At 55.3% G+C, this 25167-nt stretch overlaps 1 protein-coding gene across 2 annotated transcripts in view; it reads left to right on the forward strand.

Annotated features, from left to right (window-relative positions):
- The first annotated feature begins 1713 nt into the window (after positions 1-1713).
- Positions 1714-25167, forward strand: part of SLC11A1 (solute carrier family 11 member 1) — a 46142-nt gene continuing 22688 nt past the window's right edge. The window contains exons 1-11 of one of the 2 annotated variants that reach the window (XR_006277818.1): positions 1714-1888; positions 9027-9154; positions 12836-12958; positions 14556-14675; positions 15969-16075; positions 16991-17061; positions 19048-19115; positions 20312-20467; positions 21011-21169; positions 21835-21924; positions 22414-22533. Coding sequence is in view for 1 of the 2 variants with exons in the window: in XM_038422805.2 (XP_038278733.1) it covers positions 1870-1888; positions 9027-9154; positions 12836-12958; positions 14556-14675; positions 15969-16075; positions 16991-17061; positions 19048-19115; positions 20312-20467; positions 21011-21169; positions 21835-21924; positions 22414-22533 (1161 nt within the window). In the remaining variant the exon portion in view is untranslated. The remainder of the gene's footprint in view (positions 1889-9026; positions 9155-12835; positions 12959-14555; positions 14676-15968; positions 16076-16990; positions 17062-19047; positions 19116-20311; positions 20468-21010; positions 21170-21834; positions 21925-22413; positions 22534-25167) is intronic. The other variant, XM_038422805.2, reaches the window with a different exon arrangement.

Here is a 25167-nt window from a genome sequence, read left to right on the forward strand (position 1 = left end):
CAGGGTAAATAGGCCAAATCCCCTGAGATGGGATATTAGATGGATGGGATCTGATTTACTATAGAAAACTCTTTCCTGGGTATCTGGCTGGTGAATCTTGCCCATGTGCTCAGGGTTTGGCTGATTGCCATGTTTGGGGTCGGGAGGGAGTTTTCCTCCAGGGCAGATTGGAGAGGCCCTGGAGGTTTTTCGCCTTCCTCTGTAGCATGGGGCATGGTTGACTGGAGGGAGGCTTCTCTGCTCCTTGAAGTTTTGAACCATGATTTGAGGACTTCAATAGCTCAGACATGGGTGAGGTTTTTCATAGGAGTGGTGGGTGACATTCTGTGGCCTGCGCTGTGCAGGAGGTCGGACTAGATGATCAGAATGGTCCCTTCTGACCTTAGTATCTATGAATCTATGAAAACCTTTTGCATGAAGCATATTCCAGTTACATTAGATTCACTCTCATTAGCATATTTTCATAAAATCATACAGAGTGCAAGGTCGCAGTGATAAAGTTTGCAGATACAAAATTACGCAAGACAAGTTCAAAGCTGACTGAGACAAGTTACAAAGGGAAAACTGGGTGACTGGGCAAGAAAACGGCAGATGAAATTCTCTGTTGATAAATGCAAAGTAATGCATATTGGAAAACAAAAAGAAAAGGAGTACTTGTGGCACCTTAGAGACTAACAAATTTATTTGAGCATAAGCTTTCGTGAGCTACAGCTCACTGCATCGGATGCATCATGACTGATATGGAGAAAGTAAAAAAGGAAGTGTTACTTAGTCCTTCTCATAACACAAGAACTAGGGGCCACCAGATGAAATTAATAGGCAGCAGGTTTCAAAGGAACAAAAGGAAGTATTTCTTCACACAACGCACAATCAACCTGTGGAACTCCTTGCTAGAGGACGTTGTGAAGGCCAAGACCATAACAAGTATCAGAGGGGTAGCCGTGTTAGTCTGTATCCACAAAGACAACAAGGAGTCCGGTGGCACCTTAAAGACTAACAGATTTATTTGAGCATCAGCTTTTGTGGGTAAAAACCCCACTTCTTCAGATGCCGCTGAAGAAGTGGGGTTTTTACCCATGAAAGCTTATGTTCAGTTAAATCTCTTTGTCTTCAAGACCATAACAGGGTTAAAAAAGAAGGAGATAAGTTCCTGGAGGATAAGTCCATCAATGGCTATTAGCCAGGATGGGCAGGGATGGTGTCCCTAGCCTCTGTTTGCCAGAAGCTGGGAATGGGCGAGGGGATGGATCACTTGATGATTCCCTGTTCTGTTCACTCCCTCTGGGGTACCTGGCCCTGGCCACTGTCGGAAGACAGGACACTGGGCTGGATGGACCTGGGTCTGACCCAGTCTGGCCACTCTTAGTGTATCCCACCCCATGCACAGCGCCTGTGTGTGTATCTAATGCTGATGAAGGGCCCTGGGTTCAAGTCCTGACGTCTCCCACCCTGTTTCTCCACAGGCCAGCTGAGCTGCCCTCCTGCCGCCCCCTCCCCCCGGCTCAACCCCGAGCCTTAGGACCCATCCCGGCACCTGGCCGGCTGGGGCGGCTGAGACCCCCACGACTCACTGCCCGGGGGCCACTCGTCGGTACAAGGGCCAGTCCTCCCCGCGTTTGAGCCGGGGGGAGAGGGGGGATGATCCCCAACCCCCCCCCCCCCGGAAAGGGAGGCACTTGCGGACTTCCCGATGCTGATGCATCCCTGAGCTCAGCGCAGGGGGGGGGGGGAGAGGTACAAAGCTCGGCTCCCTCCCAGCCCTGGGGCCACTTCCTCCTCGGCTCCGCCGGCCGGCCAGGGGCGCCGAGCTGCCGGGCGGGCGGCGGGGGGCTGCTTTCCCCGGATCGGGACCGTCGGACCCCAGCCCACATGGCGCCCGCGGAGCCAGGTGAGCGCCCCCTCCCGTCGGTTCTTCCTGCCGGACAGCTCCGGGCCCCCCCCGCCCCCATTCCTCGGGTCCCATCTGCCCCCCGGCCCGCTGGGGCCCCTGGGCGCAGCCTGGAGGGGAGACGGCCCCGGGTTGGGAGGGTGGCCCAGGGGTCCCTTTCCCCCCAGCTCTCCCCGCTGCGCTCCTCGGCTGATTCCCCGTCTCCCCACAGCCCCCGGCAGGCCAGAGCCAGCCCCGCCGGGACTCCGGGGCTTCAGAGCCCGAGGGAAAATCCCCTGCAGCCCATCCCCTCGGGGCCCTGCAGTCTGAGCCCCGGGGTTTGGGGGCCGGACTCCCACCCATGGGCCGTGTCTGGGAAGAGGCTCTCCGCCTCCCCTGGCCCGGAGCATCCCACCGGCTAGGAGCCCCTGGCAGCCAGGAAACGTGGTGTCCAGGGGGAGGGGGCTCAGGGACCAGCCCTGGGCCAAATCGGATTGGACGTGGGGGTGAATGGAAGCCCTGCCAAGGGCTCCCTTTGCTGGCATGACCCGCTGGCTGCCAACCGGCCCGGGGGCCCGGCGTGCTGGTTCCGTTCCCTTCCATCCCTCCTCCCCGCTCGGTGTCTGCTGCAGGGACAGAAATGCAGACAGTGTGGGCAGGATATGCCACCAACTTCTCTCTTCTGTTCCCCTTCCAAGGGAAACACCAGTGATCTTCCTTCCCCTCTGCTGAGCAGCTGTTCGCACCCATCCCCTCCCTAGATCTTCATCTCAACCTCTCTCCAGCTGCCCCCCCAAGCCCTGCTTCCCACCCCCTCGCCTCCTTTGCCCCCTCCTCCTTCCTTTGACACCCTGTTAACTGTGGGCCTGGACCAAACCCCGGTGGAGTCTCTACGAGACTTTCCAGGATTCAGGCCTGATCCCCTGCCAGCAACATCCCACCCAAAACTAGTACAAAACTGAAGGAAATTAAACAAGCCAACTGCTGGCGGCTCTAACATGCCATTTGCTGCCCACCGCTCTGATCAGTCCTTTCCCCGCTCCTACCCCCCGGGACAGACAGTGGCTGGCCCTGGCTGCTCCAGAGGAAAACGTTAGAAACCTGCAATAGCAGATGTTGGATAATAGGAAGAGACCAGCACAGGACCTAGAGAGGGCAGTTTAATAACCCTCCCAGAACTTTTCTTAGTATGATCACTCCAGATCTTCTTGTTAGCCACACATATATCCAGCCCCTTTAGAAAATCTTGCTAAGTTCTTGGCCTCAATTACTTCTTGTGGCAATGAGTTCCGCAGTCTAATTCCCTTTGTTGGACAGAGTTGTTTCCTCTGACCAGTTTTGAACTTGACACCTTTTGAAATACCAGACACTGTCCTGGTATCCCCAAAGCGCCGGGTCACACTTTCAATCTTGGTGGGGGCTGCCAGATAACCACCACTTCCCAGCAAGAGGCCCAGTCCAATGGTGGGGAGAAGGGGATCCCACTCCCATGGGAATGCAGCAGGGGAAAAGCCAGAACTTTGCAGATTCTTGTAAAGAAAATTCTACTGAGCCCATCTGTATATGTGTAATGGCAGCCAAATCACTTAACAGTGCGAGCCCCCGTTTCCCATCTGTGAAATGGGAGTCCTTCCCTTGTCTTATCTCTTACTGCGAGCTCTTCAGCTGGGACCGTCTCTTGCCATGTGCATGTACAGCGCCTAGCACGGTGGTCCTGCGATCCTAGATGGGACCTCTTAATGCTATGGGAATATAAACAATGACAATTCCCCAAGTCCTACATGGGCCGGCTGGGCCCTTCCTCTGGGATTAATGGATTCGGTCCTTTTAAAGCCGATTTGAACAAACTCTGTGTAGCCCCGAGAATCTCTCTGCTCCATTAAAGAGAAACCCAGAGCCAGGCAGCTCCTCCCCCTTCTGCACTATCGGGGTCCCCATAGGGCTGCCAGTCAGAGGAGGGGTGGGAGAAGGGCTAGCTGGGTGGGGAGGGGGGTGAAAGGGAGGAATACACAGGAGGAGCCAGGGGTGGGTTCTCAGCCCTATTCGTTCCCTGCCAGCCCCGGGGATAGGTGTCCCTGGTCTGGAGAGGTGGCAGGGAGTAACCCTGCTCCAAACCAGGTGCACATACGGGGACTAACTCTAAAAGGCATAAGAACATAAGAATGGCCAGACTGGGTCAGACCAAAGGTCCATCCAGCCCAGTATCCTGTCTGCTGACAGTGGCCAATACCAGGTGCCCAGAGGGAGTGAACCTAACAAGTAATGATCAAGTGATCTCTCTGCTGCCATCCATCTCCACCCTCTGACAAACAGAGGCTAGGGACACCATTCCTTACCCATCCTGGCTGATAGCCATTAATGGACTTAACCTCCATGAATTTATCCAGTTCTATTTTAAACCTTGTTATAGTCCTAACCTTCACAACTTCCTCAGGCAAGGAGTTCCACAGGTTGACTGTGCGCTGAGTGAAGAAGAACTTCCTTTTATTTGTTTTAAACCTGCTGCCCATTCATTTCATTTGGTGGCCTCTAGTTTTTACATTATGGGAACAAGTAAATAACTTTTCCTTATTCACTTTCTCCACACCACTCATGATTTTATAGACCTTTATCATATCCCCCTTAGTCTCCTCTTTTCCAAGTTGAAAAGTCCTAGCCTCTTTAACCTCTCCTCCTATGGGATCCGTTCCAAACCCCTAATCATTTTAGTTGCCCTTTTCAGAACCTTTTCTAATGCCAGTATATCTTTTTTGAGATGAGGAGACCACATCTGTACGCAGTATTCAAGATGTGGGCGTACCATGGATTTATATAAGGGGAGGTCCTGGATGATTGGAAAAAGGCTAATGTAATGCCATCTTTAAAAAAGGGAAGAAAGAGGATCCCAGGAACTACAGGCCAGTCAGCCTCACCTCAGTCCCTGGAAAAATCATGGAGCAGGTTCTCAAGGAATCCATTTTGAAGCACTTAGAGGAGAGGAAAGTGATCAGGAACAGTCAGCGTGGATTCACCAAGGGCAAGTCATGCCTGACTAACCTAATTGCCTTCTATGATGAGATAACTGGCTCTGTGGATGAGGGGAAAGCAGTGGACGTGTTATTCCTTGCCTTTAGCAAAGCTTTTGATATGGTCTCACACAGTATTCTTGCCAGCAAGTTAAAAAAGTATGAGCTGGATGAATGGACTATGAGGAGGATAGAAAGCTGGCTAGATCATCGGGCTCAATGGGTAGTGATCAATGGCTCCATGTCTAGTTGACAGCTGGTATCAAGCGGAGTGCCCCAAGGGTCAATCCTGGGGCAATATCTTTATTAATGTTCAATATCTTCATTAATGATCTGGAGGATGGTGTGGACTGCACCCTCAGCAAGTTTGCAGATGACACTAAACTGGGAGGAAAAGGAGTAAGGAGTACTTGTGGCACCTTAGAGACTAACAAATTTATTAGAGCATAAGCTTTCGTGAGCTACAGCTCACTTCATCGGATGCATTTGGTGGAAAAAACAGAGGGGAGATTTATATACACACACACAGAGAACATGAAACAATGGGTTTATCATACACACTGTAAGGAGAGTGATCACTTAAGATAAGCCATCACCAGCAGCAGGGGGGGAAAGGAGGAAAACCTTTCATGGTGACAAGCAGGTAGGCTAATTCCAGCAGTTAACAAGAATATCAGAGGAACAGTGGGGGGTGGGGTGGGAGGGAGAAATACCATGGGGAAATAGTTTTACTTTGTGTAATGACTCATCCATTCCCAGTCTCTATTCAAGCCTAAGTTAATTGTATCCAGTTTGCAAATTAATTCCAATTCAGCAGTCTCTCGTTGGAGTCTGTTTTTGAAGCTTTTTTGTTGAAGTATAGCCACTCTTAGGTCTGTGATCGAGTGACCAGAGAGATTGAGGTTTCAGAGTAGCAGCCGTGTTAGTCTGTATTCGCAAAAAGAAAAGGAGTACTTGTGGCACCTTAGAGACTAACAAATTTATTAGAGCATAAGCTTTCGTGAGCTACATGCATCCGATGAAGTGAGCTGTAGCTCACGAAAGCTTATGCTCTAATAAATTTGTTAGTCTCTAAGGTGCCACAAGTACTCCTTTTCTTTTTGCAGAGAGATTGAAGTGTTCTCCAACTGATTTTTGAATGTTATAATTCTTGACGTCTGATTTGTGTCCATTCATTCTTTTACGTAGAGACTGTCCAGTTTGGCCAATGTACATGGCACAGGGGCATTGCTGGCACATGATGGCATATATCACTGGGAGGAGAGGCAGATATGCTGGAGGGTAGGGATAGGATACAGAAGGACCTAGACAAATTAGAGGATTGGGCCAAAAGAAATCGGATGAGGTTCAACAAGGACAAGTGCAGAGTCCAGCACTTAGGACAGAAGAATCCCATGCACCGCTACAGACTAGGGACCGAATGGCTAGGCAGCAGTTCTGCAGAAAAGATCCTAGGGGTTACAGTGGATGAGAAGCTGGATATGAGTCAACAGTGTGCCCTTGTTGCCAGGAAGGCTAACAGCATTTTGGGCTGTATATGTAGGGGCATTGCCAGCAGATCGAAGGACGTGATCATCCCCCTCTATTCGGCATTGGTGAGGCCTCATCTGGAGTTCTGTGTCCAGTCTGGGGCTCCACACTACAAGAAGGATGTGGAAAAATTGGAAAGAGACCAGCAGAGGGCAACAAAAATGATTAGGGGGCTGGAGCACATGACTTATGAGGAGAGGCTGAGGGAACTGGGGTTGTTTAGTCTGTGGAAGAGAAGAGTGAGGGGGGATTTGCTAGCTGCTTTCAACAACCTGAAGGGGGGTTCCAAAGAGGATGGAGCTCGGCTGTTTTCAGTGGTGGCAGGTGACAGAACGAGGAGCAGTGGTCTCAAGTTGCGGTGGGGGAGGTCTAGGTTGGATATTAGGAAAAACTATTTCACTAAGAGGGTGGTGAAGCACTGGAATGGGTTATCTAGGGAGGTGGTGGAATCTCCTTCCTTAGAAGTTTTTAAGGTCAGGCTTGATAAAGCCCTGGCTGGGATGATTTAGTTGGGGATTGGTCCTGCTTTGAGCAGGGGGTTGGACTAGGTGACCTCCTGAGGTCCCTTCCAACCCTGATCTTCTATGATTCTATGATTCTAAGGGCAATAAGATATTCTCCGTCTTATCCTCTATCCCCTTTTTAATGATTCCTAACAACCCGTTTGCTTTTTTGACTGCTGCTGCACACTGCTTGGACATCTTCAAAGAACTATCCACGATGACTCCAAGATCTTTTTCTTGATTAGTTGTAGCTAAATTAGCCCCCATCATATTGTATGTATAGTTGGGGTTATTTTTTCCAATGTGCATTACTTTACATTTATCCACATTAAATTTCATTTGCCATTTTGTTGCCCAATCACTTATTTTTGTGAGATCTTTTTGAAGTTCTTCAAAGTCTGCTTTGGTCTTAACTATCTCTAGCAGTTTAGTATCATCTGCAAACTTTGCCACCTTGCTGTTTACCCCTTTCTCCAGATCATTTATGAAATAGATTGAATAGGACTGACCTTTGGGGAACACCACTAGTTACCCCTCTCCATTCTGAAATTTTACCATTTATTCCTACCCTTTGTTCCCTGTCTTTTAACCAGTTCTCAGTCCATGACAGGACCTTCCATCTTATCCCATGACAACTTAATTTACATAAGAGCCTTTGGTGAGGGGCCTTGTCAAAGGCTTTCTGGAAATCTAAGAACACTATGTCCACTGGATCCCCCTTCTCCACATGTTTGTTGACCCTCTCAAAGAATTCTAATCGACTAGTAAGACATGATCTCCCTTTACAGAAACCATGTGGACTTTTGTGCAACAATTTATGCGCTTCCTTGTGTCTGACAATTTTATTCTTTACTATTGTTTCAACTAATTTGCCCAGTACTGATGTTAGACTTACCGGTCTGTAATTACCAGGATCACCTCTAGAGCCCTTCTTAAATATTGGCGTTACATTAGCTATCTTCCAGTCATTGGGTACAGTAGCTGATTTAAAGGACAGGTTACAAACTATAGTTAATAGTTCCACAATCTCATATTTGAGTTCTTTTAGAACTCTTGGGTGAATGCCGTCGGGTCCCGGTTACTTATTATTGTTAAGTTTCTCAATTAATTCCAAAACTTCCTCTAGTGACACTTCAGTCTGTGACAATTCCTCAGATTTGTCACCTACAAAAGATGGCTCAGGTTTGGGAATCTCCCTAACATCCTCAGCCATGAAGACTGAAGCAAAGAATTCATTTAGTTTCTCCGCGATGACTTTATCGTCTTTAAGTGCTCCTTTTGTATCGCAATCGTCCGGGGGCCCCACTGGTTGTTTAGCAGTCTTTCTGCTTCTGATGTACTTAAAAAACATTTTTTTTAAGCCTTATGGCTTGTTCCTAGGGAGTTCCCTGTAGGAGCCCCCTGGTGCAAGCCCCTAGTTCCCTCTGGCGCAGAGAGAGTCCCCAACCCCTGCTGTACCCCTGTGTTGATGCTAGTGGGCCCCACATGAGCCAACACCAGAGTGAATCAGCCGCAGTAGCTCTGCCTGCTTGGAACCTGCCCCCCTGGCACCAGCCTTCTGCGGCTGGACATCAGGAAACGGTTTTGGTTACCAAGGTGACGGAATAGCAATGTACTGATTTCTCCTTGCCCTGGAACCCCTGGGAAGTTGAGGCGCAAGATACAGGTAGGGGGACCCAGCGGTGCCTGCAGCCATATGCATGTTACCCTCAGTGCGCTTTCATCCCATTTGCGGCGGCGCCATGGGGGGGGCAGAGCTGCTCAGAGTGGGGGGCGAAAGGAGCAGTTTGCCCCTGGCTGCCTATTTGAGAAGGACCCCAAACCGATGTGATCCAACATGCGAGGTCACATTATGCTCCCCTGCCGGGCCAAACCTGAGGGTGCTGTGACCCCACACACCAGATCACGACGCCCAGCACGGGGAGCTGGGCCCAGCCCCACAGCGGAGGAGCCGAGCCACAGCTGCGGGGTGAGTGCAGTTGTCCATATCAGGTGACAGATTTCTGGGGGCACCCTCTAATATTTCAGGGTGGAGATGGGGGGGCAAGTTATGCCTTCCCCGGAGGATGCTGGAGCGAAATGGACATGTTCGCTGATTTCCCTTTGCTTTTGCTTCCCCAGGCAGCAGGAGGTCCCAGCAGCGGAATCAGAGGGGCCAGAACTACAGCACAATGGGACCCACAGAATCGCAACCACGCCGGGATCAGACATACCTGGATGAGAAGATCGCCATCCCGGCGGTGGGAGGGGTAGGTCCCACCAATTTCTCGGCACGGAGGGCTGATCCCCACTGCCAAATAATAGCAGGCACTTGAAGTGGGGAGGCAGAATAGGCCGGTCCTTAGAGCACCCGGCTGGTCATCAGGACGCCTAGGTTCTATTTTATTGTGGGCCAGTCACCGCCCGGCTTCAGGCCTCAGTTTCCCCTACTGTACACAGAGGCTCATGCTGTTGGCTTTCTTTGCTGCAGTGCTCTGAGATCTCGGGATGGACAGCTCCTCGTGCTGAGCTCTGTAACAGTGAGGTAGAGCTGCTCTGGTCACTAATAATAATCATCTGCACTTCTTCAATAGCGTTTTTTTACCTCTCAACGCTGCATGGCGAGTGGCATTATCCTCACTTTATAGATGGGAAAACTGAGGCACAGCGCTCTGTGGCGACCGGCCCAAGGTCACCCAGCAAGTCAAAAGCAGGACTAGCCCCTAGGTCTCTTGCTGCCTGCGTTGAAGCATTTGCCACTAGAACACACCGCCTCCCCTCGCTGGCTTTTCCGTGTTCCCTCTGCTGTGTCCCCACTGACATCCACGGGTGATGCAGTGGGTGACTGGGGGTTTCCGGGCACAGGGGATACCAGGGCAGCCTATTGGCCTGTGATTCCCGTTTGAGCCGAGCCACCAGGGCTTTTCTCCAACACCAGAAAGGCGAAATGGAAGAAGTTTTATTCTGGTTCTTCCAAGCGGGATGCTAGTGAGAACAAACCCACGAAGTTTTGCTACATACCCATGAGAGGCTGCACTGGGATGGTGACCTGCCATGCTGAGAACTGGGCAAGGGTAGCTCTTGTTTTGGGTTTTTAAAAGGAAGGGAATTCTTGGCATTACAAATTCAGGCTTTGTGGCCCCACTGCATTTCCGGGGAGCCTGGCACACCAGCGGGATTGGGACAGCGCACACCGTGCAGAAGTGAAACCGGTTTAGCTGGGAGGGGAAGTGAGTCTTGTTCAGACTGTTTAGTGCTCTGTTTTCTTACCACCCCTGAACTCAAATGCCTTGAGGATGGTTAGGAGAAAGGCTGTCCGTGTGAAAGACTTAACAGCCCAGCCTCTTTCAGGTAAGGCTTCCCGATGCATATCTCTGGGTTTCCAAAGAATTTGCCGTCAAAGAGCAGGGAAGAGAGGAGCTGACATGCCTGGTATTTTCTGTGGTTAAAAAAATAAGCAGAAAAAAACATTTTAAAAAAAATCCCTTTCAAGCTTTTTTCATCCATCATCAGTGGGCCTGTCCCAATTTTATCCCTTTGCCGATCACCTTTACAAACCCCAGCCAGGGACTGGAGCTGGGCTCAACATGCAGAATGTGGATGGGGACTAAGATCCTGGTTTCAACCCCTGCAAAGCAAAGTGGGGGCTGAATCCTGGGTTTGCTGGCTTGGCCCATCTCTGGGGGAGTTTATGGCTCAGGGCCTGGAGGTGGGCTGACCTCTCAGGCAGGGGCTCCAATCCAGGCCAGGGTGCTGGTGAGGGAGAGTTCTCCCCGGGTCCTGGCACAGCACCCATCACCAGGTGCTGCTGTCCCAGGTGACATAAGCTGAGGGGTGAGGGGGGTTCACACCAGTTCCTAGTGGCTAAGTTTCCAAATCTCAGGGGGAATTAACCAGCCTCCTAATGGCGCCGACTTTCTTCTTTGCTTCCACACCCCCCGCTTTGCCCCGAGGCCTTGCCCCCGCTCAGCACCACCCCCATGGCCCCACCCTCACTCCATCTCTTCCTGCCCCCGCTCCGCCCCCTCCCCCACGGCCCTACCCTCACTCCACCTTTTCTTGCCCCCCACTCTGCCCCCCCTGACCCCACTCCCACTCTACCTCTTCCTGCCCCTGCTCTGCCCCCTCCCCCATGGCCCTACCCTCACTCCACCTCTTCCTGCCCCCCACTCTGCCCCCCCAGACCCCACCCCCACTCCACCTCTTCCCATCCTGCTCCGCCTCCTCCCCCCAGTGCCTCCTGCCTGCTGCTGAACAGCTGATCCACGGGTGCCTGGTGGGTGCGGAGCACCCATGGAGTCAGCACCTATGAGCCTCCTGGCTGGCAGGCCCAGCAGAAAGGACCAGGACCAAATGGGCCCTGGGGGGTGATCTCCTGTCTCCCGCTAGACTGAATTTGCCCCCGCAAGGTGGAGGGTAGCCTGCCCCATTGCCATGCTAGACGGCACTGACGTATCCTATCAGCCCAGTGGGGGCTGAGGCTGGGATGGGGAGTAACTCTCTGGGGGGAGGACCTGGGGTTTCCCCATCAGACCCCTTAGTCTTGTCTCACTCCCTGCGCCCCACAGCCCACTGTGCTGGCAGTAGGGTGGGCTCCTGTGTCTTTATGGGAGAGCCAGCCCCCCATGGCCATCGCTCAGCTCCACTTGGGTGCCCCGTGGGCACCACAGGCAGGTACCAGGGGGTCGCTGGGGAGAGCTTTGCTGTGGCGATTGACTCAGGGCAGCTGCATCTCCTGCCCTCTGACGGGGGTGGGGGCATGTGTCCAGGGGCTGATCTCCCCTTAGTGCCAGGAGTTGGGGCTGCCTTTGCCTGTAGACCCTAGTGCTGATGGCCTGGACACGGCCAGGCTGGTCCCATCCCACCCTCTGCTCGGGGCTGGAGACCCTCCGGCCTGCACCATCTCTTAAATCAGAGAAAGTGAGAGACACAAGACCAGAGAGATGCTGACCTCAGCCAAGGACAGCACTGCCAGGGTTAAGAAAGAGGAACTGGGAGCCAGAGGGTGAGGGGGCAGGCCCTTCCTGCGCTAGAAGGAATGGAAGGAACTCATGGGTCAGGGAGAAGGAAGCAGGGGTGGATGTGACACATGGGGGCCACACATGGGGGCCACGCACAGGCCTGGCCTCCATCCTGCTCAGGCTGTGAAAAATGTCACGCCCTATGTGACGTCCTTAGCTCGCCCTAACCCCCCTTGCGGGCACAGCTTGGGCAATGGAAGAATTAATCCGTCAGCCAAGCTGCTGTAACACGGACCTCCCCACAGACACCACCGAGCGGCAGTGGGGATCGAACCCCCGGTCGCCAGTCCCCAAAGCAAAAGGCCCTGTCTGCTGAGTTAGAGGAGCGGCTACACGGCTGGGCGTATGGTGGTGCATTGGGAACAGAACCTGTCTGATGCCGGGTGTGGGGCTCACACTGGTCACGGCAACCCCTACAGGCCAGCTCCAGCAGCGGGCTATTCAGGGACGGCTCTGAGACCGATTCCCTTGGCCAAAGCCCCAGGTATGGTGCTGCCATCTCTAGCCTCTGGCATTAGATCCAGCTTCCTTTAATCAGCGGCTGGCACCTTGGGGGAGGGTTGTGGGACCAGTGGGTGGGGTGGGGGATGTGGCAGGATGCTACCCTCAGGTGTCACTCAACAGGCCTGCATATCCCATCATTTCACACCTGCCCCTCCCCAGCCCCGCCACCCCAGCCTGGTCTGTTCCTCTGAACTTTGAGCTGCGGCGATCTGGGCGCATGTGCTTTGCTGCGCGGCTCGGTTAAAGTGCCCGTCGCCCAGCATGGCACATGCTGGCGCATTCCAACCCTGCCGTCAGGGCACATAGAGGGATTGACCCTTCGGAGCCGCGCGTCCCCTATGCTGAGCAGCAGGGAAGCCAGGGCAGGGGGCTCATGATGGCTGCTTCCCCTCTGCCCTAACCCCCGATGCAACTTTCCCTTCACAGCCCGGCTTCAGCTTCCGGAAGCTGTGGGCTTTCACCGGCCCTGGGTTCCTCATGAGCATTGCCTTTCTGGACCCGGGGAACATCGAGTCAGACCTGCAGTGTGGGGCTGTCGCTGGGTTCAAGGTGAGCGTGGGGGACGGGGCACGGTGGGGACGGGGGCGCGTCCTCAGCCAGGAAGAGCAGCCTTTTGTAATGCTCCTTCGAGATGGCTCCCTTCGTAACAGCCAGCTGGGAGCTGGCCACTAAGAGCACCAGGCCGGGTCATGGTGGGCGACAAGGAGAGCATCCTCCATTGGCTGCCTGCAGGCCACTGGGGTCCCAGCACGGCTCACGGGGTAGGGGATGTGCCAGACTGGCGTATGGGCCAAGCTTGCCATACCATAGGCACCACGTGCTGGTGCCGCACGCAGCAATTGCCCTGGCTGCCGAAGCACGTGTCAGCCTCCTGGCAGCCGGCCGGTGCCACTCCACCCTGGGTGCGCGTTCGTCAATACCACCCTGGGGCTGGGCCCAGCCCTGCCAGCAGTATGCCCACTGAAGCCAGGATGGGGCTCAATAGATAGTGCATGCCCTGGAGCAGCACAGGGTGGGGTGCATGCTACTCAAAGAGCAGCTGTTCTGAGTGGTGGGGCTCCCAGCCCGTCCCGAGGGAGATTCCCCAGCCAGTCAGAACAGTCCCTTTGGCCACTTCACCCCATTGCTACTAGCTGGGTCCTTCTCTCCCACCCTAAATATCACACTGAGCATGAATAATACTTAGAGCATAGGTGGTGCTGGCCAGCATCCGTCCGTCTGTCCACCCCACCCGTCCCACTGTCACTTAGACTGTCAGCGCTTTGGGACAGGTCTGTACTGCGCCTTGCACTATGGGGCCATGATCCCAGGTCTGGGGTTTTCAGGCTCTACCACAATAACCCCCCAGCAAGCACCCATCATTAAGGTAACGAGGTAGCAGGTGTATCCCGCACACCCAGCCGCCCCACGCAACTGAGGCCATAGCCCCAGCACCCTCCTCTCCACTCACGCTGGCTCTGGTATGGATTCCCTGGGGTCTGGCTCTAATGTGGTTGGTTCAAAGTCCTGTCTGGGGTATGGAGGGGACCTTTCTGCATCCCTAGGCCAGAGGTTCTCAACCTTTTTCTTTCTTAACTCCCCCCTGCCCCCCGGCATGCTATAAAAACTCCACGGCCCCCCTGTGCCCCACTAACTAGTTTTCTGCATATACAAGCCAGGGCCGGTGTTAGAGGGTAGCAAGCAGGGCAGTTGCCTGGGGCCCCATGTTACAGGGGTCCCCACAAAGCCACATTGCTCAGGCTTTGGCTTCAGCCCCATGCAGTGGGGCTGCGGCTTTCTGCCCTGGGCCCCAGTGAGTCTAATGCTGGCCCTGCTTGGCGGCCCCCCTGAAACCTGCTCGAGGCCCCCTAGGGGCCCCGGACCCCTGGTTGAGAAGCACTGGGCTAGGCTATCCCTCGCTGACCCAGAGTCATTCAGCCTGCAGGCAGTGGGCCTGCCCCAGTGAAGTCAATGGGAGTTTTACCACTGACTCCCCTGGGGACAGGACCAGGGCTGGTGTGTTTAGGTGAAGCAGCCGGCGCTTTGCTGGGTCTGTAGCTTCTGTCTCCTGTTCTCTCCTGGGCTGGGCTGGCTCCTGGAGCCCCTGCTGAGAGGCTCTGCACGTGCCCGCTCTGCCCCCCAACAGCCTGTCCCTTTGTTGCTCTAGCTGCTGTGGGTGCTGCTCTGGGCCACCACTCTGGGGCTGCTGTGCCAGCGGCTGGCTATCAGGCTGGGCGTCGTCACAGGAATGGACCTGGGCGAGGTCTGCTATCAGTACTACCCAAAGGTGAGTGCCGAGGCCCCGGGTGGGCGCTGCGGGTCGCAGCTGGAAGCCTCACCTCGCAGGGGCGGATCGAGGGGAGCTTCAGCCACGGAGGTCCGGGGAGCAGCGAGCCCGGGCTGGGCTGCAGGGAGAGCCCCCAGGCTGCTCACATTGGCCCGGGCACGCTGGCTGGCGAGACAGGAGTTCAGCGAGCCCAGGAGGAGGCTGGGTTCCTCTGGCCTCGGTCGCCAGCCCCACGGCTCAGATTCATGCCCTGCTTTGCAGCATCAAATGGCTGCGTTGGGTTTTTGAACCCTTGGGTGGATTTGGGGTCACTGGAAAGGGTGGGGCTGGTGGGACAGGACAGAACCAGCTACAGTGCAGGACGGTGCTTTACAAACACACACACACCCTGTGTGGGCTCTGGTGATGCCCCTCAGTCCTGACCCGCAGCCCCCTGCTAGCCCAGCCCGTTCAATGAACGTGGGGCTCATTCCCTAGAGAAGTATACAAACTTTAAGGTCACACTGAGCCCATAAGACATGTGGCTAGAGAGAATCCTAATTAATCCCGGGCAAACAGCTCTGGGGCTCTGAGATGCAGAGCGAGCCCACGCCAGGTTCTTCCCGAGGGGAGGGCTGACCAGAGTGTGGGGTTAGCGTCAAGTGGCGTATATGGTTACCTCACTAAGCTCCCGGGTAGCTCAAATGAATGGCAGGAGCAGACAAGCCCTTTAGGAAGTGGGACGCTGTTCCCCCATCAGAGCTCTCTGCAATCAGGGGTGAGGAATCCAACCGTATATTATACCCCAGGGGAGAGGGGGGTTACCATGAGGCCGCACCAGTGACTTTTTAATGATCCCCAAACCACCAGAAAATCAGACCTGACCCACCCCTCCTACTATCACTACTTGTAGCAAAAGAGCAGCCAGCTGCAAGGAGAACTGTGGGCTTGTGGTTAGAGCAACAGACTTGCAGTCAGGACTCCTGGGTTCTGTTCACAGCTCTGGGCATGTGTCTAGTAGGGGAGACTGGGACTGGGGACTTCTGGGTCTATTGTCAGCTCGGAGGGGGCAGGTGTGTTGTTAGAACTGGGAGCCAGGACTCCTGGGTTCTATTCCCAGCTCTGTGCATGGCATGGGGCATGTCTCTGTGCCTCAGTTTCCCAATCTATAACATGGGGTAGTAACATGGGTCACGTGGGAATTGCAAGGTTTGATAAAGTGCTCTGAGGTCCCTGGCTATGTGAAGCCCCAGCCTGGAGTCCAAGCTGGCCAGCCAGGGTTCCTGACTGTGCCGTTGGCCCTGTTTGCTGCAGGTACCACGCGTGCTGCTCTGGATCATGATCGAGATCGCCATCATTGGTTCTGACATGCAGGAGGTGATCGGGACGGCCATCGCTTTCAGCCTCCTCTCGGCCGGACGGTAACACCCACAATTACTCCTGGGCGCTAGGGAAGCCGGGCCTAGAACCCCGGGGACCTTCAGCCCCCCGACCTGAACTAAAAGAGCGTTCCCTGAGCTTGCGGCAGTAGTGAGTCCCTTATCCTCTCTGTGGGTGACATCACAGGTACAAACCAAGCCAGCGTGTTATGCGATCCCTCTAGCATGCAGGACCCTCACGTTAGCAGTGCTGATTCCTAACCCCAGGGACCAAATGCAGGATCAGCTGGTTCTACGAGAGGCAGGATTAGCTAGATATCTCAGAGCTGGGCTTTGCCTGCTTTCCTCACCCCCGTGCTTGCACTCGGAGACACCAGCTCTCGGCTCAGGCAGTCCTGGGTCTTCTCCTGAAACTGCCTGTGGTTTTTAGACTGGGTTTAGAAGCAGGACCCAGAGACAGATTTTAGTTGCTGTCAAACCAGGCTGCATTCCAGCCAGACCCCTCCAAAGCTGCGTAGCCCTGTTACCCAAAGTCCTTAGCCATCTGGGCTCCATCGCTGGTGAATCAGGATGGGCTGTGCTTCTAAAGATCCACCCTAGCGCCAACAGGAGTGAATTCAGGAAAGTCCTGTGGCCTACAGGACGTCAGACTAGATGGTCACAACGGCCCCTTCTGGCCTGAGGCTCCACAAAGCCAGCGTCCCTCTGCAACCTGCTCTTAGCGCCAGCGCGCCGGGGCTTGGATTTAGCCCAGCACGTCGCGTTCCCTGAATGCATGTGCACCGGAGACAGAGTCACTCAGCAAGTAAAAGCGCAGCTCAGCCTTTGCCAAGCAGAGACGAACCCTCCCCTCGCCTTCCTCTAGCAACGGGGCTGCTTGTCCAGCACGAGAAGGCGTCAGGAATGACCCTCCCCCGCCTTCGTCATAGCAGTAACCTCTGATTCCCCCCCCCGCAGCATCCCCCTGTGGGGCGGAGTCCTCATCACCATCATTGACACCCTCGTCTTCCTCTTCCTGGATAAATACGGTAAGTTCATGGCACCACGGGCTGGGGGGCGGGGGCTGCGGGTGCCACCTGCCCAGGTTAGATGGAGGGTGTTAGGTTAGGAAGCTGCAGAACAAGGAGGCTTTTCCCCGGCTGGTCCGTTTCATGCTCCCTTTCCCAGTGCGAAGCTGCCTCCTCTCTTGGCTGCCAATCTGCCCAGCTTGCTGCTCTTTGTAGCCCAGCCCTGGCCTCTCCTGGGACTTCTTAAAAATCAACTCAACACTTAACAAAATACTCAGCTCCCCGCCGCGCTTCCTGCGGGGTGGCTTCGTCTCCTCCGGGGCATCAACCCAGCCAGGACCCAAGTCAGAGGGCGGCAACTTCTTGGCAGGATGGAAGGGAGACACAGGTGGCCCAGTGAGATCTGCACCATGGGGGCTGCCGGCAGTGAGGGAGCCAGGGGGCAGGAGAGAAGTGGGTCTGACACAGAGTGCCCAAAGTTGGGAACCACAGACCTTCATTACACAGGCTATGATGGATCATGCTGCAAGGGGAACTGACAGGCTGGAGGGAGGTTACTAGAGGATAGTCTAGGGACCAATCTGATTTTAATTAATGACCTTGGCCCAAAAAGTGGGAGTGGGCTAATAACATTTGCAGATGACACAAAGTCGGGAGGTATTGCCAGTGTGAAGGGGACCAGAATATCATACAGGAAGATCTGAACCAGCTTGAAAACTGGAGTAATAGAAATGAGATGAAATTTAATACTGCAAAGTGCAAGGTTGTGCGCTTAGGGACTAACAACAGTAATTTTGCTATAAGCGGGGGAGGTATCAGTTGGACGTGACAGAGGCACAGAAAGACCTGGGTGTATTGGTCAATCACAGGATGACTGTGAGCTGCCAATGTGATGCAGCTGTGAAAAAGGCTAATGCGATCCTAGGATGTATCAGGCGAGCTATTTCCGGTAGACACAGGGAAGAGTTAGTACCATTATACAAGGCACTGGTGAGACTCATCTGGAATAGTGTGTGCAGTTCTGGGCTCCAGTGTTTAAGAAAGATGAATTCAAACGGGAACAGGTACAGAGCAGGGCTTTTAGGGTGATCTGAGGAATGGAAAATCTGCTTTTTGAGAGGAGACTCAAAGAGCTCGGCTTGTTTAGCCTGACCAAGCGAAGGCTTAAGGGAGAGATGATTGCTCTCTATAAGTAAATCAGAGGGATAAATACCAGGGAGGGAGAGGAGTTATTTAAGTTAAGTGCGAATATGGACACAAGAACACATGGATATCAACTGGCCATCAATAAGCTTTGGCTTGAAATTGGAGGAAGGTTTGTAACCAAGGTTTGTTACAGGTTCTGGAACAGCCTCCCAAAGGGAGCAGTGGGGGCAGAAACACTAATTGGCTTCAAGACTGAGCTTGATAGGTGTACGGAGGGGCTGGTATGATGACACTGCCTACAATGGCAAGTAGCCGATCTTCAACTGCTACCAGCAAGTATCCCCAACAGCCGGGGATGGGACACTGGATGGGGAGAGCCCTGAGTCACTACAGAGAATTCTTTGCCAGGGGTCTGGCTGCTGGGTCTTGCCCACAAGCTCAGGGTCTGACTGATTGCCAGATTTGGGGTTGGGAAGGAAATTCCCCCCAGGTCAGATTGGCAGAGACCCTGGCGGGGGGTTCACCTTCCCCTGAAGCATGGGGCCAGGGTCACTCGCTGTTGTGAACTGGAGCAAAGGGTGGATTCTCTGTCACTTGAAGTCTTTGGACCATGCTCTAAGGACTCAGTAACTCAGCCAGAGCTCAGGGGTCTCTTACAGGGGTGGGTGGGCAAGGTTCTGCGTCCTGCGAGGTGCAGGTTAGACGAGATGCTCACGATGGTCCCTTCCAGACTTAGACTCTCCGAGTCTGTGAGATTGTTCCCTAGCCAAACGTGCGGCCTGGTCCCAGGGGCTGGTTTTGAGCTGCCTGTCTGAGCCCGGCTGCAGTGTGGAGCTCCCCTGTTCTCCATTTCCCCTCCAGGTCTCCGGAAGCTGGAAGCCTTTTTCGGTCTCCTGATCACTATCATGGCAGTGACCTTTGGCTATGAGGTAAAGAGACATTTCCCCGCTCCTTTGTGCTTAGCGCTGCCTTGCCCAGCCCTTGCGTATGAGCAGAGGAGGAACGGCACAGAGTTCTCACCACAGAACTACCTCGGGCCACGACCACAGGCGGAGAATCCACAGAGGTCACCAGTGGCCGAGGGGGAACGGGAAGATCCGACTGGAAGGCACCTCCTGAGTCGCTGAGTCCAGTCCCCTCTTATCACGGGCAACCCCATCAGCTAATCCCGCTCACAGATTTCTCACGCTCCCTCTTAAACCCAGTTAGGTTCCTTGCACTTGTGCTCAGCGAGCGCGCAGCGGTGGGGATCCAAGCTGCCCGTGTTACGGAGGGGCCACTTGTGCAGCCCTTATCTGGTCTTACAGACCCGTCTGGCCAAAGAGGAATCTCAGTGCACTGGGCACGGCTGGAGCCTGCTCTGGGAAGCGTTGGGGTGGGGGAGCAGATGGGCGCGTCTTTCCTCTTGCCTGGGCTGGAGTTTGCATTGGCAGCCCTTGTACCGCCTCCACAGGCCTGCTCCCAAACACAGCAGCTACCAGCCCCTCAGAGTGGGTCTTAGATATTTTTATAGGGGTTCATCAGCTGCAATCCCTTCCTTGGACCGGGGTCCTTGCTTGTCTCACAAGCTAAGCAGGGGGATGCCTGATCAGTATTTGGATGGGAAACATCCCCTCCAGGGAGAATGAAGTGACAGCGGGTGCTTTTCCTTGGGAGGGAGCTGGGAGGTGCTGCCTTTCGGTTGCTTGTGATCATTAGAGACCGTGGACTTTGGGGTGTTGGCCCTGCGCCCTGGCTAGGGCATATCATATGCTTTGCCCTCCACGGCTTGGGGTGGGGATTCTTGTGGTCGTGTGCTCTGACCTCGTCGGGCCTGGCGGGGACTCCTGTGTCATGGAGCTGGGGAGGGGGACTGCCCCAACGGGAGCTGTTCGGGGGATTGCTCGCTCACTGATGCTTTGCCTGGCAGGCCAGCGTTAGCACTGCCGACAAGGGCAGAGTGGGTCGTGGAGCCGGAGCCAGGCTCACTGGAGCTGTTCTGTGGGAGACCTGGCACGGGCAGCATCAGCAGTGCCCCCGTGGGAACCTCACCTCAGCCTGCCCATGAGGTGCCACCGAGCGCAGCGGGTCCCCAGTGTCCGTGCAGGACCTGGCTGCAGCCCGCTCTCCCCTCCTCTGTCCCCAGTACGTGGTGGTACGGCCTGTCCAGACGGAGGTGCTGAAGGGCATATTCTTCCCCTACTGCCGCGGCTGCGGGCGGGAGGAGCTGCTGCAGGCCGTGGGCATCGTGGGCGCGATCATCATGCCGCACAACATCTACCTCCATTCCTCCCTGGTCAAGGTCAGGGCTCAGGGGTGGGTGCCTGGCCCTGCCATGGGGGCCAATCAACTACCCTCCCCCTTCATCCTGGGGGGCGCTTCTGTAGCCCCCAGGGGGTCTGGTGTGCACACCATGGAGTCACAGCCATCAGCGGCATTAGGAGGCCATGGGTGCAATACCTTGACCTGCCAGAGGGGGGCGCTGTTGTACTCCCCGCCCCTGCTCCAGCTGGGGTGGGGATGCAACGGGCCAGAGAACGAAGCATGGCCATGGGGTGGATACTCAGTAGGTGGGAAAGTGGGTGGGACTGAGGGCAGTGCCCTGGGAACAGGAGACAGATGCTTGGCTCCTCCGCCCCGTTGGGTGGGGGCATCAAGCCCCAGGCTGCGCCCCACACCATGTCCCATGATAGCCCCATGAGCCATCCGAGCATGCCTTCCCCACCATGGGCTCAGAGCTCCCCAGGGGGCCAGTAGCCCTGTCCCAGGCTGCTGAGCCCGGCTTCCCCCTGCCCCGGCCTAGCCAGCTGCATGACGGTGCCCCCTGCTATGTGCCCCTGCCCAGACCCGCGAAGTGACGCGCTCCGAGCGGAAGGAGGTGAGTGAGGCCAACAAGTACTTCCTGATCGAGTCCTGCATCGCCCTCTTCGTCTCCTTCCTCATCAACCTCTTCGTCATGGCCGTCTTCGGCCAGGCCTTCTACCACCGCACCAACCAGGACGTGGTGAGTACCCAGCACCAGGGGTGGGTCTTCTCCCCTACACAAGGCCCCGCGTCCCACCACCATCTCTGCTGAGCCGCCACTAGCTGGGGGCAGCACCTGAGCCGTTCGCACCCCCAACCCCGGGGTTCTGTCTCAGTGCCCTGCCCTGCGAGAGGCTGTGTGATCATCCTCAGCTGAGTTTAAATCTTATTGCCCCACCAGAGCCCCTAGCGACTACCAGCACCAGCACCAGTCCCTTGGGGACTAGAACTCTTGACCTTCCGCACTAAAAAGCCAGGCCGCTACCCCAGGAGCCAACAGGGGAGCTCCCTCCCCTGCCCGTCTCCAGTCACTAGGGGGAGCTGATACCTGTCTGACTCATGGCGAGCACTAGAGGGCAGCAAGGAGCACACCCACCCTGCAGCGATTTGGGGCCACCAGCCCCAGGGTTCTTACAGGCTCTTGCAGGCGGGGCTGGTCCCGCCATGGGGGCATGGCCGTCGCATGCTTGGCCCCGGGCAGCCTTAAGGGCAGGGATGCGGGGAGGCGTGGACAGCTGATTGCTCAGCCCGCTGTAGGGCCGGCCTGCTCCTGCCCCCTGCCAGTGCCCCCCTGCCCCCACCCCAGCTAGGTCATTTGCCAGGCAGCCTCCTGACCGGTGGGCCCCCGTGCCCCATGTGTTTCAGTACAACGTTTGCGCCAACAGCAGCGCCAGCCAGTATGCCCCTATCTTCCCCAGGAACAACGAGACGGTCTCCGTGGACATCTACCAAGGGGTGAGTCGGGGGCACAGATGCCCCCCTGCCCCGGGAGCTGGGGCTGGGCTGCTGGAGTGGGGGCACGTGGGGCTCAGTGGCACAGGAAAAGCCTTAGCCCCAGGGGCGAGGAGGTGGGTTTGCCCATTCTGGTCTCCCAGGCCAGGCTCTTTTTCTGGCAGCACCCTCTGCACCGGCCTCAGCCTTCAGGTGCCCACAATCCTCTCCCGGGTCCCTGCTGGAGTCATCAGGGTCCCTTCTGTTTCCCCCACCCCTTATACACCCACACACTCGTACCCCACCCCGCCCATCGCTCCCAGGGCCTGCCACCTCCCCTCCAGCTGAGAGCCGGACTGAGGGGTTACTGCTGAGCAGCCTCCCGCTGCCCCGACCTGCCAGCCTGGCATAGGAGAGGCCGGGAGCAGATCCCGCCCCCCCAACCCCACAGGGGAGGGCTTGGGATCCCTCTTTGGACCCTACTAACACGGGCTCCGCTGTGTCCCCCTTCAGGGCGTCATTCTGGGCTGTTACTTCGGCTCCGTTGCTCTCTATATCTGGGCCATCGGGATTCTGGCAGCGGGGCAGAGTTCCACTATGACCGGGACCTACGCTGGGCAGTTTGTCATGGAGGTGAGAGACGGGGGTTGATACTGGCTGTGGGGGGGAACCAGCGCTTCCCCGGAGGCCCATTGGCTTCTGCATAATTTACGCTTCAGTTTGTGTAATGGTGTTTCCAGCCTTTATTGCTGCAAAGAGAAACGTCCGGCTGTGATCCTGCTGCCTGCCTGAGTCTGCAGAGAGCCTGTGTCCAATCATGTCAGCCAGCCAGGTGTGAACTGCCCCCTTCTCCCCAGTGGGGTGTTGACTCTGGAGTCTAATGACACTAACAACCGCACCGTTTAACTATTTCACTGCTGAGCCTCTTACCAGAAACATCTGGCTGCTCTGGGAACTTGGGTGGAGCTAGAGTAAATGCCCCCATGCCTGCCCACTCTCTGTCCCCTAAAGGAAGCAGATTGGAAGCACTTGCTCGAAGTGGGGTATGTCTCTCTCCCCCTAATCCAGGCATTTATACCACACTCCTAAGCTTGGTGCCTGGGTGCCTGGCACAGCTCCACTGGGGAAAAACCACTGGGGGATTATCGGGAGTTTGCTCCATTTCCCCTCAGCCCGTTCCTCAGGACAAGCAGCTGTAAGTGTCTGTAGACTGGCGGGAATGCTAAGGTGCAAAGGTGGGGTGCAAGGAAGACCATGATCTCTTGCAATTCCCAGGAACTTTCTGCAAATTTCAGTCTGCAGAACTCAGGTCGCCTCCCTAAAACTTCCGCTGCACTTTCACTTCGAGACATCAACCCATCACCCTCTCTCTTCACACCTGGCAGGCTACGTTGTTGCGCGCTGCTGCTGTGCCCCACCCCAGAGGCAGCTGCATTTCAGCAGCAGCTTGAGCGGTCTCTGCGTCTGGAGCTTGTCGCTAGGTTGTGATCTTTGCACAAGGGGAGCTGAACCTACCCGAGACTGCCCAGCTTTCCAGAGTCGCGGTGACGTCTATGGCTGGCTGGGGGGACTGCCCAGACCTAACCGTTCCATCCCAAGTGAAGGTTTGCGTGTCCAGCCCTGCACGCAGCTATTTCTACCAGCCTTCCTGCCTCTGTAGACCACGCCGGCTGGCACATCCGCTGCACTGGGCCAGTGGGGGTTGGGGTCGGGGCATCAGGGACCTGGCCCCGCGGTTTCCCCAATAATGGAAACATTTAACAGCCGAATTCGGGTTGTTTTTCCTAAAACTTGTGAATGACTCAGACACTTTGAGCGAGGAGGAGATGAAGAGTTATAGCTGGGGAGAGGGCAGAGAGGATGCACCCATGTGAATAATGGCCCCTCGCGTACAGCTCAGCTGGTGCCCCTCAAACCCGCAGCCCCCTTCCCACTAGCCCAGCCCTGAGCTCCCCCCACCCTTAACTCTGCCAGTGCCTCATAATCCCAATCCATAGCCCCCTGCTATCCCAGCTCTGGGCTCCCCCCACTAACTCTGCCAGTGCCCCTCAATCCCGACCCGCAGCTCCTTCTGCATTTCGTAGTGTTTCCGCCCCTCTTGCAGGGCCAAGCCTTGCTGTCCCCGAGCAAGACCCTTCCTCACGTTGGCTGTGCCATCATAGAATCATAGAATATCAGGGTTGGAAGGGACCTCAGGAGGCATCTAGTCCAACCCCCTGCTCAAAGCAGGACCAATCCCCAACTAAATCATCCCAGCCAGGGCTTTGTCAAGCCTGACCTTAAAAACTTCTAAGGAAGGAGATTCCACCACCTCCCTAGATAACCCATTCCAGTGCTTCACCACCCTCCTAGTGAAATAGTTTTTTCTAATATCCAACCTAGACCTCCCCCACTGCAACTTGAGACCACTGCTCCTTGTTCTGTCACCTGCCACCACTGAAAACAGCCGAGCTCCATCCTCTTTGGAACCCCATTTCAGGTAGTTGAAAGCAGCTATCAAATCCCCCCTCATTCTTCTCTTCCGCAGACTAAACAATCCCAGTTCCCTCAGCCTCTCCTCATAAGTCGTGCTCCAGCGCCCTACTCATTTTTGTTGCCCTCCTCTGGTCTCTTTCCAATTTTTCCACATCCTTCTTGTAGTGTGGGGCCCCAGACTGGACACAGAACTCCAGATGAGGCCTCACCAATGTCGAATAGAGGGGGATGATCACGTCCTTCGATCTGCTGGCAATGCCCCTACTTATACAGCCCAAAATGCTGTTAGCTTTCTTGGCAACAAGGGCACACTGTTGACTCATATCCAGCTTCTCGTCCACTGTAACCCCTAGGTCCTTTTCTGCAGAACAGCTGCCTAGCCATTCGGTCCCTAGTCTGTAGCAGTGCATGGGATTCGTCCTTCCTAAGTGCAGGACTCTGCACTTGTCCTTGTTGAACCTCATCAGATTTCTTTTGGCCCAATCCTCTAATTTGTCTAGGTCCCTCTGTATCCTATCCCTACCCTTCAGCGTATCTGCCTCTCCTCCCAGTTTAGTGTCATCTGCAAACTTGCTCAGGGTGCAATCCACACCATCCTCCAGATCACTAATGAAGATATTGAACAAAACCGGCCCCAGGACTGACCCTTGGGGCACAATGGGGATAAGGATACTGCCCTCCATTGTAAAATGCTTTGAAATGTACAGAGGGAAGACACTACATAAGAGTGAGGCAATTTTAGTCTCTAAACTTCCCTGCTGTCCGTCTCAGTCTCTGTAAAGGTCATCACCA

This window comes from Dermochelys coriacea, chromosome 11, assembly GCF_009764565.3.
Source record: "Dermochelys coriacea isolate rDerCor1 chromosome 11, rDerCor1.pri.v4, whole genome shotgun sequence".
In the NCBI taxonomy this organism is placed as follows: Eukaryota; Metazoa; Chordata; order Testudines; family Dermochelyidae; genus Dermochelys; species Dermochelys coriacea.